We start from the raw sequence: 14,383 nt of genomic DNA, 5'->3' as shown, positions 1-14,383 counted from the left end.
TTTAGCATTATGCTACTTAGTTAACTACCTTTTTTTCTCTAATAGTAGTTTTTTTCTCTAATACTTATATTAATAGCAAACCTTGTAGATTGTGAGAAACACACAATTCTGGTTTCTCACTTCAATAACTGTGTCCTTCTCCATCTTATTTCTCCTTCCTCATCTTTATCCAGCTTCATGCTGACATTAAACAGATGTTTCCCCATCTTCATGGTCCTGGCCTGGATCTACTCTGTGTCCATGATAGTCAAGAGTATTGTCCTGGAGAAAGAACTCCGCCTGAAGGAGACCCTAAAGGCTACAGGAGTCACCAATGGCGTCATCTGGTCCACCTGGTTTATCGACAGCTTCCTCATGATGGGCACTAGCACTGTTCTCCTCACCGCCATCATCATGGTGAGGAAGGATTTTTATATTTGTCTCATACAAGCACTGTCAGTACGGGCTGAACTCTAATAATGCAAAGTATATGAACGGAGCTCCTAGAGCACGTGTCTCTGATCATTTTAACTCCTCTTGATATAAATGTCAAGATATCACCGAGCTTTGAATAATTTGCAGATATGTTTCCCTGAATTGACAATAGTGGCTCACTGATTGCATACTTCATTAATCATTAATGAAAACACTGTGAATACCATGACATCATGGGAATTATGTCAACGGCATTGCAGTAATGAACAGTTAATGATTAACTCTTGTTGGCTGTAAAAGTCACAAGTCAGCCAGTGGCTCAGCTGACATATTGTTGTAAGGTGGACTGTTGTGACCTCTAGTGGTTGATATGTGTGAAGAAATGTATTATGTCTAAGGTACTGTATATTGCATGTTGTCAATGTGTATTAGCCCCTATTTCACATGGCAACTACTTTTAAATTCTGTTGAACATCCCAATGTTTCTATATATTTCAAATAGGCTATGGAAAATGAGTTGGATTCAAATGAGAATGCAAAACACAAGTAGACACTGTACATTATTCTGATATGATTGTAAAAACACGTGTCAATAGACCGGAATATTACGCTCAGTTCAAGCATTATACAAAACTAATGCAGATAGAAAATATATCCCATATGTTACATTGTCATACAGTACAGAAATAATGTCTTATCTAAGTTTGGAAAATCATTGTTGAAGAACCAAACCATTGCAATTCGCTCTAAAAGTAAATATATACGTCTTTGTTATACTGTAATTGTGTCTCTTTCACTTCCCCTGCCAAATGTCTCTGTCTGCCTCTGGCCTTCAGGGAGGAAGGGTACTGAACTACAGCAACGGCGGTCTCCTCTTCCTCTTTTTGCTCACCTTCACTACGGCTACCATCATGCAATGCTTCCTCCTCAGTGTGTTCTTCAACCAGGCCAACCTGGCAGCAGCCTGCTGTGGCATCATTTACTTTGCCCTTTACCTCCCACACATCTTCTGCTTCGCCTGGCAAGAACGCATCACCAAGGACATAAAGATCTTGTTGGTGGGTCTCAACATCTACCTCTATCCAGGGAGCATGCATATGTATAGTGATTCATTAAATTCATCTACAGCGCAGGACGGACTCTTGTCACGTATACGATCAGATATAAGAACTGATCTGGAGATTTTACAAACCATTCTTAGTTGTTCAACACTGAATAAATTACGTTGAGAATAGATGGTTGAAGGAGCTTTTGCCTCTCCCGTCAGAGTCTTCTGTCCCAAGTGGCTTTTGGCTTTGGGACTGAGTACCTGTCCCGGTATGAAGAGCAGGGCCTGGGTCTGCAGTGGGACAACATCCAGACCAGCCCTCTGGAGGGGGACGAGTTCTCCTTTCTCACCTCCATCTGCATGATGGCTCTGGACACTGTGCTGTATGCTGGACTGGCCTGGTACCTGGACAACGTCTTCCCTGGTCAGTGTATTAGAGAGAAATAAAGGGTTTGACTTAATTTACATATATTCTGTACTGCCTTTATACTGTGACTATTATATTTTGTTTCTGCTTTTATCTCAGGCCAATATGGAATTGGTCGACCATTTTACTTCCCCTTCCTGCCCTGTTATTGGCTCAACAGTGTGGCTCCGGCTTCCGGTAAGCTTAATTACTTAATAATAATAATAATGATAATAATACATATACATATATATAGATATACAGACACATACATTTCTAATACGTTAAACAGAGTAAGGCAATCTACAGAGGTAGGTTTTTTGATGGGGTTTGAAAGTGGGAAGAAAGTCATTTACTTTTTCTCTTAATTTGTCCTTTTCACTAACTGTACATTAGCAAAGATGTATGCTTAAGGCAGAGGCTGTTATCCAGTGACATAATGTACTGATCCCATTAGGTTTTTTTTTGTCTCCAAAGGCAACAACAGACTGGATAAAAAAGGCTTTGATAACCTGGCCAACAAGGAGCAAGGAGAGCAGCAGGAGAAAAGGGAGGAGGAAAACCAAGAGGAGAAAGACCAGGAGCAACCCAAGACTCTGGAGGAGACAGCTTCATGTGAACACCAGGATCAGCGTGAGAGGCTGGGCCGGGAGAACGAGGCTGAGGCAGGAGAGGACCAGGACAAAGACGGTATAATAGTTCCACATTGGCTCAAGCTGGTTTTCTTACACAGCGAGGTGAAATTAGTTAAAAGTCATGACCAAAACACTTTTACATTGTAATTTCCTGGAAAAGCTGTATATCATATTCTACCACAGGCTATACTAGTGTACATACAACGTTATATCACTACACATTACAGCTGCATTTGATTTCATATTACAACTTAATCCTGCATATGATTCGTTACATATTTTATGCATTATGTTAATGTAATATTTCTCCAAGCAAAGAGTTGATTTCAGGATTAAAGCCATGTCTCTATGCTCACTTTCCTTCACTGAAAATCAGATTTGTGTGGGAATTCAGTGCCCTTGTGTGTGTTTGCACTCACTGGTATATGTGAACACACATGCGGCTGGCTTCTCAGTTTCATGTTTAGTTAATAAGTGATGGAAACTGTTTATTTTACACCGAATGGCATTCCAGTCCCCTGATGTCATATGGGTCTTTCATTCACATTTGTGGGAAGAAATTAAACTTTTATCACTTTCTGAGAAAAGAAAGGGGATATGGTTTTTTGATATCATTGTCACTTTTTGTAATTTGGTAAACTTTTATGAAGATTCTGTTTCTTTGTTTACTTGAAAGATGTGACGGCCATGGTGGTTTTCATTTTGCTTCTTTTATACAGACCAGATGCAGTAGTCATTCTCCAGACGCATTACTGTGGTAATATGTGGCTGTGTTTGCTGTGTGCAGGTCAGTCCTTCTTTGAAGCAGACCCAGCTGACCTGGTGAAGGGTGTTTGTATCCAGGGCCTGGTCAAGGTGTTTGGCTGCAGCTCCACACGGGCTGTGGATGGCCTTAGCATCAGTTTTTATGAGAGCCAAATTACTGCCTTTCTGGGACAGAATGGGGCAGGAAAGACCACCACCATGTATGTCACACAGATGCATACTCACACACAGCAACCATGAGCGCTGAACATGTAGATAATAGTCAAAGAAATTCTCTGCATTTGACCTTTTCAGTGTCAATATGTAGCTGGGGGACACTGTGTTTTACTCCACTTACTTCTCTCTCTCTGTGTCGCAGGTCCATCTTGACGGGTATGTTCCCTCCCACCTCAGGGACAGCCACCATCTATGGCAAGGACATCCGCACAGAAATGGACTCCATCCGTGGGTCTCTGGGAATGTGCCCTCAACACAACATCCTTTTTCAGCAGTATGTAACTCACTGAACAACTCGAATATAGGATTCAAGTCATTATCAAAAATAGGTTGTTTTAGGAAATTCAATTTATTATATGGCCACAATAGTAATAACCACACAGTCTGATTAAAATAATAATAAAAACATACTCGTGGTGTATAATCTGTGCAATTTTCTAGTTGAAACTGGAGTATGGCTTACCCCTCTTACTCTTGTTCTCTGTTAGTATGACTGTAGCAGAACACATCCTCTTCTACTCGCTTCTGAAAGGCCGCACTATAGCGGAGGCCGAGGAGGAGGTGGAGAACATGGTGCAGGATCTGGGTCTTCCCCACAAAAGAGATACACTGACTCAGAACCTCTCAGGTCTGTCATAACAAAGGCTGCTACAATGTGGATATGGATACTTTCAATTCTGTTACTGTATAGATAGATTAACCACACACAAAAACACAACCACACTAATATGTGCACCGTCGGTATTTTATGATGTTCTAATTTAGGGGGCATGCAGAGGAAGTTATCAGTTGCCTTGGCATTTGTTGGTGGGGCTAAGGTAGTGATCCTGGATGAGCCCACTTCAGGAGTGGACCCCTACTCCAGGCGCTCCATTTGGGACCTGCTTCTCAAATACCGTGCAGGTACGTTTTTTTTGACAATTTGTTAGAAATAGTAAGATAAATATCAAAACTGAATAACCTCTTTCACAGCACAACAATGTTTTTAGATTTTGATTGAGCAAAGAAAGAAAGTTTGTCCTAAATAAGAATAATAAAACATCCCCAAATACCCTTTACCTGTTACGTTTACCCCTTCCTCATCCTCCCTCTCTGTTCCACATTGAAGGACGCACCGTGATCATGTCCACCCACCACATGGACGAGGCCGACCTGCTGAGTGACAGGGTGGCAATCATCTCTCAGGGCCGCCTCTATTGCTGCGGTTCCCCCATCTTCCTCAAGAACTGTTTTGGCGCTGGTTTCTACCTCACTGTTGTGCGACGAATGAAACATGATGCTCCAAAGGTGGGAACTTGTGAAAATGGAGCCTTGAGTGGGTTTGTGTACATTAGGCTTTAAATGGTGCGGAGTGGTAGCTTTAAAAGTCAAATGATGAATATGGGTTGATTTAATATGCTCCCAGAATTGAATTGTTGTCTCGCTAGAACAGCATATGAAACGACATTTAGGCTATAATTCTTCCTCTTTCTTAGTTAAAGATATTTAAAATTAGAATAACGCAGCAGGGATTTGTATGCAAATGAGTCTCAATGAGACTGAGGGGGAGCAGAAATACAAGCAGGCAAGATGTAATTAAAGTAAATCATGGTTTCCGAAAACATTTTGTCCTGCAGGCCAGCTGTGACCGTGCAGAGGATTGCTCCTGTAACTGTTCAAAGTGTTCAAAGTTTAAGGGGGAGCAGGAGGGGAGCCAGATTCCAGACAGACAGATGGATGGTAAGTCCCATTGTTGTGTTATTGTAATTTTAGAGATCAGTGTGTTATGCCACATTTAGTGTCCATCTCCTTAAACCTGTTATTGGTCGATTCAGCTTCTAAATGAAGACTGTAATTTGTTGGCCATGTTGGCATAGTCTTCTGGTCAGTGTACTTACTATAGCTGGTGCCAACAAACCTAGAAACACCCCGTACTGACTGTAGTCAATCTACTACTGTAGGCCTCTTATAGGTCAATTTGATATGCAGTTTTGCTTAGCCATATGCTGTCATTTAATGTGTTTTGTCTAATTTTTTTTATGCCTTGCTGTGATTTTGCACACCCTCTTAAATTTCATACAGCACATTTCTACTTAATATGCCGCCGTCAGTTGTCAGATGTTTTACTATTACTGTTGGTGCTGCCTACCTTACATTCTTCAGTGCCTTGTTTTAAAAAAGGGCAGGTAATAAGATGTTAAATGAAACAATCAAAGCAATTGACATGTGATGTAAGTTGAAAATAAAGCAAAATCCTCCTAATAACTCACCTCCAGGTAACTTGGAAAGCCTCACAGCCCTGATCCAACATCACGTGCCACAGGCTCGTCTGATCGAGGCCATCGGCCAGGAGCTGACCTACCTGCTGCCGAGCCAAAACTTCCAGCCCAGGACCTACGCTAGCCTCTTCAGGGAGCTGGAGGAAACCCTGGTGGACATCGGCCTCAGCAGCTTTGGCGTGTCTGACACATCGCTGGAGGAGGTAAGCGGAAACAATTATAAAAGGAATGATAGCATCTGTAATCCAGGGGTGTTCGTATTTAACAATTACATGCAGTTGTGATTTATTAGAAAATTAAAAAGAAAACTAAAAAAAACACGAAACTTTTTATATCGTAGTACAAGGACTCATAGACAATAGATCAAACTGACAATTATTGCACCCCTGAATAGGACAGACTCTTAGTTACTCAAGTACAAAATTATATTGTCATTTTTAGTTGAGCAATTTGATAGCAAGAAGAGGAAAAATGGGGGTTTTAGTGGAACAATCTGTCATACCGACTTTGCCTGACATTCACCTTTGCAGTGATGATTAGGCTCTGTTCCACACAGGCTTTATAACAAAGAGTATCTGTTGATCCTGGATCCTGACAATAACATAAGTTATTATATCTTTTTGTAGATCTTCCTAAAGGTCACTGCTAATGGAAATGCAACTATCAGGAAATGTATACCAGGTAAAAACAGCAGTTTGCATTAACTTCTTCATCTCATCCTGTTGATTTGTTTTGTCTGAATGTGTAGTTGTATCTCTCGTAGCCCCTCGTCATGTAAACTCCATCCTTTGTACCCCACTCTCTAACTCTCTCAGACAAGAAATCATTGCGACAGATCTGTCGAGCTAGTATCTATGGGTTCAACAGAGTGGCAGTTGATATGGGACCACCAAAAGGTGACATTGGCTTTTAGCTTACAGCTCTGGGAAAAAGTGTTTTTCCTGACAACAGTGTAATGCAGAGCGCTTCAGCTTGGGCTTTTCCACTACTACATCTACATCCATGAGGCTATAGAGCACTACTAGTAAATGCTTTTTGATCATTGTTCACAGAAGAGCTTGGCTTGCCTTTTTAATCTGTCACGGACACTGCATTTGCAAGTCAGACTGTGCAACTTGACTTGAGCTCTATATCCCAGAGACAGATGGGGCTTTGCACACCAAAGGCCCGGGCCCTTGTGAAGTCCCAGAAGGAAGTGCAGGCAGGGGATCATACCAGGTTAGAGGCCTGCATCTTACCATCAAACAGTTCCTCGCTCTGCTGATCAAGAGGTTGCATCATGCGACACGCTCCTACAAAGACTTCTTTGCCCAGGTAACCTTGCTATAATGTATGAAACCATAATTCAATACAGCACTGTCAGTAATCCTAATCACATTGTATGTTTTAATTGTAGCAACTATATTGTTTTATTCACTTTAGCTGTCTCAGTTAGAGCCGAATTTCTAAGCCGTAGCAGGGCCTTGATCTTCATCAGTTTTGTCTGGTTTAAAATGGCCGTTATGTCTCTGTGTTTGGTAGATTGTGCTGCCAGCCAGTTTTGTTTTCCTGGCACTGACCTTTACTCTGATCGTTCCACCTTTTGGAGAGTATCCAAGTATGACTCTCAGTCCCTGGATGTATGGGAGACAGTACACCTTCTTCAGGTGGGCATAATGGACGCTTGGCCAGCAAGCACTACGTAGCGAATATGAGGAGATTTACCAATCTAATAAAAATGAGTACAATGCTTTCCATTGAATTTGGCTTTGTCCATTGCAGTAATGAGCGTCCTATGGATACCCGGATGAGATACTTTGGTGAGGTGCTCTTGGACAAGCCTGGCTTTGGGACTCGCTGCATGGTGGATGAGCCACTGGAGTGAGTCACCTTCACAGATTTAGATTAGATTAGTTTTTGCTTTGTTTTGTTTGACTACATCAGTGAATTTCTCCCACTGGTAGAGAGTTCCCATGTACCAACATCACCACGGAGTGGGAGATGCCCCTGGTTAACCCAGTCTTGATAGATACGCTGGCCGGCCCAGAATGGAGCTCCCTCAGGCCGTCTCCAGACTGTCAGTGCAGCACACCTACGAAACTCACCATGCTCCCTGTGTGTCCTGCAGGAGCTGGAGGCCTGCCACCTCCACAGGTAGCGATGGTTGTGTCATGTTGAAAACGATCCACCACTGCTGATGAATTTCTCATATTAAATATTCATTTTTTTTAAATTTTGTGCATCAGAGGATCCAGTCAACAGGAGATGTTATCATGGACTTAACAGGCAGGAACATCTCTGACTACCTGGTGAAGACTTACCCCAGCCTCATCAGAACCAGGTATAAGATCCTTCATACCAATCCAAAATTATTTATTTATTTATTATTCTATTACATCAAAGGTTTATACAAGAAGTGTTCATGCTACAAAGAATGTACGGTAATGTAAAAGTGCAAGACTGTTATTTTAATTGAGGAACATGTTAAAGTTGTGAGCATATCAGTTGTGTTTAAGTATATTTGAAATATGAATCTCTTTCAGCTTGAAGAGCAAATATTGGGTGAATGAACAAAGGTAAGTTTTTTCAACTACTTCATTGTCAGATTATAGTAAGGTCCAGGGGCCTGTTTCACAAAGCAGGTTCAAAAAACTCTGAGTCTAACCCGGAACTCTGAGTTGATCTACTCTGAGATAGGAAACTCTGAGTTTTCGGTTCCAGAACAGCTGATTTGCGTTAGGTTGATCAACTCAGAGTAGTTTGACCTGGAGTTAAGCGCGTGCACCACAAGTGAAAAAAGACAGCATCAATGGAGCCCTGATTCGACGAGTCACCATGGCAACGGGGAAGCGAAGGGCTACGCTACAACTGGAAATGGAAATATTAATGCGCTCATACGGAGAGTTTGAGCAGGTTTACACCGCTGCAGCAGCAAAAGAGAGGGAGACGGTGCTGGAGGACATTGCGGCTCGGGTCAGTGCATAAGTTTAAATGTAGTCCAGTTGCAATCACAGTAATATCACAGGGGGAACTGCTTGAGTGGGAGCCTATTAATTTATTTCATTTAAGTGCAACCCCGCGGGGGAGAAGCGCAGCTTAAGATGAAACATAAAAACATTTTTCAAACAGGTAAAACCTCAGCACAGTCTCATGGTGACGCCTCATTTTGAGCAGGTTTTACATCGTAAAGTAAATATTACCGTAAGTGGCTGTTTTTTATACAACATATCAATGTTGTATAAAAAACTCCCATTTGCAAAAAAAACGCAGCGCAACACACAATATCTGCTGTGATATGAGAGCATTAATGGTTGTTAATGTTGGAAATGTAAGGAGGGATGAGATGGACTGTGACATGAAAGGGTGTTGTGCCGTATTCAGCCCCCTCGCATTATAGGTGATATTCTGGATCAGAAGGCTATATAGGAGTAGTTAATATACCGGTAACCCAACTAAAAGCACACACCTTTGAACCTATGAATTGCAAGAAAAGCTGGAATTATATTTAGAAACGCTGAGTCAAATACATTCAACTTGCTCAAAAGATCCATTTCATTCATTTTGTAATTATGGCTGCAGTATATTAAGGACGTCTATGCGCGGTCTGATAATCATCTCCCGACGAATATTTAATTCTCTTTGCGAAATGCGTCACCTTCATTCACGGGATCGTTATCAAAATGACACGCCATGGTAGTGAAATATTCACCACCTAATATAACTTCTAATGTAGGCCTACTGAATGATTTTTATACGTTTAATACACAAACTCCCGTTTGCAAAAAACGCAGCGCAACACAGAATATCTGCTGTGACATGAAACGGTACCGCTCAAACAGAGAATTGCCTGGAAATGCAAGAACATCTATAATCAATAGTCTGATAATCATCTCCCGACGAATATATAATTCTCTGCGCAGTAATGCTGCAGCTTCATCCACGGGATTGTTATCAGAAGGACACGCCATGGTAGTGAAATAGTCGCCACCTAATATAACTTCTAATGACTGATATTTGCAGTGATTTTCTGAAAAACAGAACTATAGCAGAACTATACTTCGCCAAAACTCGCCCGCTGACTGAATGAATGAGGAAATGAAACACCGTGTGTGGCTGAAAGAGGGCGGAGACAGAGAGAAACTCAAGGTTTTCTGAGAAAAACCTGGTCCCGACCAGGTTAGTTTCAGAGAGCATGTTACCATGGTAACTGACCGAGAGGTTAAGTTACCTCTCTTTGTGAAACAGGCTAGAGTTACCCCTCTGTCTCTGGTTTGAGTTACCTCCCTTTGTGAAACGGAAAACTCAGAGTTTCCCTCATTTCAGGGTTAACATACTCAGAGTTTTCACTAAACCTGCTTTGTGAAACAGGCCCCTGATCTTATATGCATTTTGAAGTATAGTACATGGACATTATGTGTAGTGGTGCATGTCTCCCTCCAGTGGTTGCAATGGTACATTACAGTCTTTTGCTGCTTTTGCTGGAGTTACAGTACATGTCAGCAGGGTTTTCTGTGGTGTCCAGGTATGGAGGGATATCAGTGGGAGGAGAACTTCCTGTTTTAGAGCTGCAGCCAAAGACCATCCAGGACCTAGCAGCACAGCTGGGGCGACTGCTCAATGTTACCGGGGTATGGCTTTAAAACGCAACATAATGTTCGGGTGTGTTCAGTACTTTGCACTTCTGAAAATGGGTCTCTAATTTTCTGTTGCAGGGAAAATGCTCGAAACAAACGTTGAAGGACATAGGGACATTCCTCAGGTACATGGAGACTCAAAACAATGTAAAGGTCAGTCTAATAAAACCCCACCAGCAGGATGAAAGCTTCATCACTGTGATCAGCATGCCTTATTGTACAACACAATGTAATACACTGTTCATAATTGTGTCTCAAACCAAGTGAATTATGTTGTATATAAATGACACAAAGTACACTCTCTTTCCACAGGTGTGGTACAATAATAAGGGCTGGCATGCCATGGTTTCTTTCATGAACGTGGCCAACAATGCCATCCTCCGAGCAAACCTGCCCAAAGGAGCTAACCTGGATGAATATGGAATGACTGCCATCAACCATCCTCTGAACCTCACTAAAGAACAGCTGTCTGAGATCACTGTGTGGGTGACCAGTTACATTTCTAGATCTGTGTTTGCAAGGAAAAGGAAGTAGAGCCCGGGTGTGATACTTGTATAAGAACATTTTAGAGTCTGACCATTTCCCTCTGTCCTTTCCCCAGCCTGAGCACCTCAGTGGATGCAGTAGTGGCCATCTGTGTTATTTTTGCCATGTCCTTCGTACCAGCGAGTTTCGTCCTCTATTTGATCCAGGAGAGGGTCACTCAGGCCAAACACCTGCAGTTTGTCAGTGGTGTCAGTCCATTGGTCTACTGGATGGCCAACTTCCTCTGGGACATGGTACAGTGACCCTATTACCTTTGAAGAAGTGCACCAATGCCTTACGAATGTAATAGTCAAGGATTTGTAATAATGATGTTTATAAAAATAACCGAGTTAAAGACATCCAAATGTCAATAGGTTTCCACTAGTTTATGACATGCTAACCCTTAATTATTTGATTGCTGTTTCTCCAGTTGAATTACTCCATCAGTGCAGCGATGGTGGTGGAAATTTTCATCTTTTTTGATAAGAAGTGCTACACCTCACCAACCAATCTCCAACCACTTATTTCCCTGCTTATGCTTTATGGGTACGTTTTAAATTAACACTAACTGTGTGAGTTCAGTCATAATATTGAGTATTTTCACATTTCTGTCAACATACAACATAATTAAATGTCTCTAAGCTCTAGCATTTCCCCTCTATTAGCTTTACTGTGTCTGTAATTTTGTGAAGTATTGACAAACCAACCAAGAACAAATTATCTCCATTAAAATGAAATTCAAAGCCTAATACCATACTTGAAATTATTCCACAACAACTGGCTTAATTACTCTGTTTCTCTTTTTCTTTCCGTTCCCATAATGATCAGTTGCGTGGCTATCAGTTTGGACTTTCTTCTAACACTGGACACTTGTATATAGTCAGATGCCTCCCTCAGCAGATATGAGATATTAGGTTTCCTCATCCGGGCTAAATATGAGCTACTGTCATCAGCAGATTGTTGTTACACTCCTGTGGGTTAAGTTTACTCCACAGCTCACACTAACTACTGATGCACCCAGCCGTGTGCCTGTGACAATCAAAATATCAGCATGGAATATATTATACAAAATATAATTTTACACTACACATACAAACTCATGTATGTACATAATATATTGCAATGTTTGCATCCTGTGTTTTGACTGTACTGATAGCTGGTTTGCAAAAAACGAGTGTCTAGCATATAATTGTCATCTGCTGGCATTAGATTGTGACATAGACTGATGCTTTTGTGATGTCTCTCTTTCTCTCCTAGCTGGTCTGTGACACCTATGATGTACCCCATGTCCTTTATATTCAGTGTCCCCAGCACAGCCTACGTCTCCTTGTCATGCATCAACCTCTTCATTGGCATCAACAGCAGTGCCATCACCTTCATCCTGGACCTTTATGAGGGCAACACAGTAAGACCACCGGGCTTGTCTCTGTAAATCCCATCTTCCATGCATCTTCCATAGCACCCTAATTTTCAATTTCTGTCCAGGCTCTGTACAAGTTCAACCAGCTGTTAAAGACTGTGTTGCTCATCTTTCCCCATTACTGCCTGGGCCGAGGTCTCATTGACATGGCCATGAACCAGGCTGTGACTGATGTCTATGCTCGCTTTGGTAAACACACACACACATGCTCATATACCTCACAGTTCAGCATGCAGTGTAGAAGTGAAGAGTAATGGCTTGTGAAAAACTTTATATTTTGATTGCAAAACTTTTGGGAACTTTTTGCGTTTTTCTGGGAAGTAACCATGGTAAGCAGGATAATGCCCTTTGAGGTGTCCATTAATGATAGTGTCCAGGAATTAATAGGCCCCCCTGTCGTCCATTACTACCTGATAATGGACACCTTGTCAGGTAATATCAAATATATTCAAGATAAACTAAGCTCCTATTGTTACTTGTAATCTCCTTTAAGTCTATGAAAAACGCATTATTAAAGTGTGAAAGCATGATAGAATAGTGTGTCATGTTTATGTATTTCCTCAGGTGAGGACCACAGCCCAGACCCCTATAACTGGGACTTTATTGGGAAGAACCTATTCTGCATGGCTGTTGAGGGATTCGTCTATTTCATACTTAACATTGTATTCCAGTATAACTTCTTCCTGGATCATTGGTAAGTGTAGTAGAGTTTGAACTTAGGAAACCAAATTGCCCAAATTTACTTTAGTAATTGCTCTCTGAAGATTTCAGTTTGTGTGTGCAGGGATGCTGATAGCACAATTTAAAATGTGACGTGACTGATGCATGGATTGTCGAGAGGTTGATTTAGGCAAGGCAAGGCAAGGCAGCTTTATTTGTATAGCACTTTTCATACACAAGGCAGACTCAAAGTGCTTCACAGCACAACATGTCATGAATTCAAATGCATTACAGGAAGACAAAGAGAATAAAAAAAAAATAAAAAAAAATAGACAATAATCAAAACAGTGCGGACGTTAAAAGTGCGAAGATTTAGCAGAAAGCTAAGGTGAACATAAAAGTTTTCAGTCTAGTTTTAAAAGTGGTCAGAGTGGGTGAAAGTCTCAAATCTTCAGGAAGCTTATTCCAGCTGTTTGTTGCATAATGACTGAAAGATGCTTTCCCTTGATTTGAGTTTACTCTGCGAACCACTAACAGATTGGTCTCAGAGGATCTTAGTGATCTAGAAGGCTTATGTAGTGGGAGCATATCAGTGATATACCTCGGCCCTAGACCATGAAGTTATTTATATGTGAGCAGGAGGATTTTGAAATCAATTCTCTGACGTACAGGAAGCCAGTGTAATGATTTAAGAATTGGTGTAATGTGCTCACATTTTTTGGTCTTAGAACTCTAGCAGCAGCGTTCTGAACAAGCTGTAGCTGCCTGACAGTTTTTTTGGGAAGACCTGCAAGGAGACCGTTACAGTAGTCTGGCCTACTGGTTATAAAGGCATGGACAAGTTTTTCTAAGTCTTGAGCTGACATGAGCCCTCTAAGTCTTGTTACATTTTTAAGGTGATAGTAGGCCGATTTTGTTACTGATTTGATGTGACTGTCGAAATGTAAATCAGAATCCATAATAACCCCAAGATTTCTGGCTTTATTTGAGGTTTTCAGGGACAGTGATTGAAGGTGTTGGATGACTTTAGACCTTTCTTTCTTAGCACCAAAAACAATTATCTCAATTTACTAAGCAGTTCATTTTTCCATTGGGCAGGATATCAGATTGCCCAAAGCCTCCTGTTTTGGAAGAAGATGTAGATGTGGCAGAGGAAAGACAGAGACTCAATAAGAGTGAAAAAACGAATGACATTTTACGCGTCCGAGACCTGTCCAAGGTGAGACATTTTTCTTTCCAAAATATGATCAGTCGTAGACAATGGATAACATGTTAAAACTGATGTTAAAAAAAACATCATTTTGTTCCCTTCTTGCCTTGTCAGACGTACACAGGAACAATCATCCCTGCAGTGGACCGAATCTGTGTTGGAATATCACCTGGAGAGGTTTGTGTGGTTAAACTGATGCAATTTACAGTACTG

At 41.4% G+C, this 14,383-nt stretch overlaps 1 protein-coding gene across 1 annotated transcript in view; it reads left to right on the top strand.

Moving 5' to 3' along the window:
- Window positions 1-14,383, top strand: part of LOC310963575 (retinal-specific phospholipid-transporting ATPase ABCA4-like) — a gene marked incomplete at its 5' end in the record, with an annotated part of 34,307 nt that overhangs the window by 16,665 nt on the left and 3,259 nt on the right. Inside the window, 30 exons of the mRNA XM_083936442.1 lie at window positions 174-396; window positions 1,251-1,472; window positions 1,682-1,886; window positions 1,989-2,066; window positions 2,346-2,558; window positions 3,291-3,468; window positions 3,627-3,758; window positions 3,973-4,112; window positions 4,250-4,387; window positions 4,593-4,771; window positions 5,101-5,203; window positions 5,740-5,945; window positions 6,369-6,423; window positions 6,558-6,638; window positions 6,887-7,056; window positions 7,264-7,388; window positions 7,504-7,602; window positions 7,686-7,875; window positions 7,968-8,062; window positions 8,265-8,297; window positions 10,244-10,349; window positions 10,434-10,508; window positions 10,668-10,837; window positions 10,957-11,134; window positions 11,311-11,426; window positions 12,138-12,285; window positions 12,366-12,489; window positions 12,865-12,994; window positions 14,059-14,179; window positions 14,285-14,347. Coding sequence (XP_083792568.1) covers window positions 174-396; window positions 1,251-1,472; window positions 1,682-1,886; window positions 1,989-2,066; window positions 2,346-2,558; window positions 3,291-3,468; window positions 3,627-3,758; window positions 3,973-4,112; window positions 4,250-4,387; window positions 4,593-4,771; window positions 5,101-5,203; window positions 5,740-5,945; window positions 6,369-6,423; window positions 6,558-6,638; window positions 6,887-7,056; window positions 7,264-7,388; window positions 7,504-7,602; window positions 7,686-7,875; window positions 7,968-8,062; window positions 8,265-8,297; window positions 10,244-10,349; window positions 10,434-10,508; window positions 10,668-10,837; window positions 10,957-11,134; window positions 11,311-11,426; window positions 12,138-12,285; window positions 12,366-12,489; window positions 12,865-12,994; window positions 14,059-14,179; window positions 14,285-14,347 — 4,096 coding nt within the window. The remainder of the gene's footprint in view (window positions 1-173; window positions 397-1,250; window positions 1,473-1,681; window positions 1,887-1,988; window positions 2,067-2,345; window positions 2,559-3,290; window positions 3,469-3,626; window positions 3,759-3,972; window positions 4,113-4,249; window positions 4,388-4,592; window positions 4,772-5,100; window positions 5,204-5,739; window positions 5,946-6,368; window positions 6,424-6,557; window positions 6,639-6,886; window positions 7,057-7,263; window positions 7,389-7,503; window positions 7,603-7,685; window positions 7,876-7,967; window positions 8,063-8,264; window positions 8,298-10,243; window positions 10,350-10,433; window positions 10,509-10,667; window positions 10,838-10,956; window positions 11,135-11,310; window positions 11,427-12,137; window positions 12,286-12,365; window positions 12,490-12,864; window positions 12,995-14,058; window positions 14,180-14,284; window positions 14,348-14,383) is intronic.

Source organism: Echiichthys vipera, assembly GCF_963691815.1.
Source record: "Echiichthys vipera genome assembly, chromosome: 21".
Lineage (NCBI taxonomy): Eukaryota > Metazoa > Chordata > Actinopteri > Perciformes > Trachinidae > Echiichthys > Echiichthys vipera.
The sequence above is the reverse complement of the archived record's forward strand: the minus strand, read 5'-3'. Positions and strand labels throughout refer to the sequence as shown.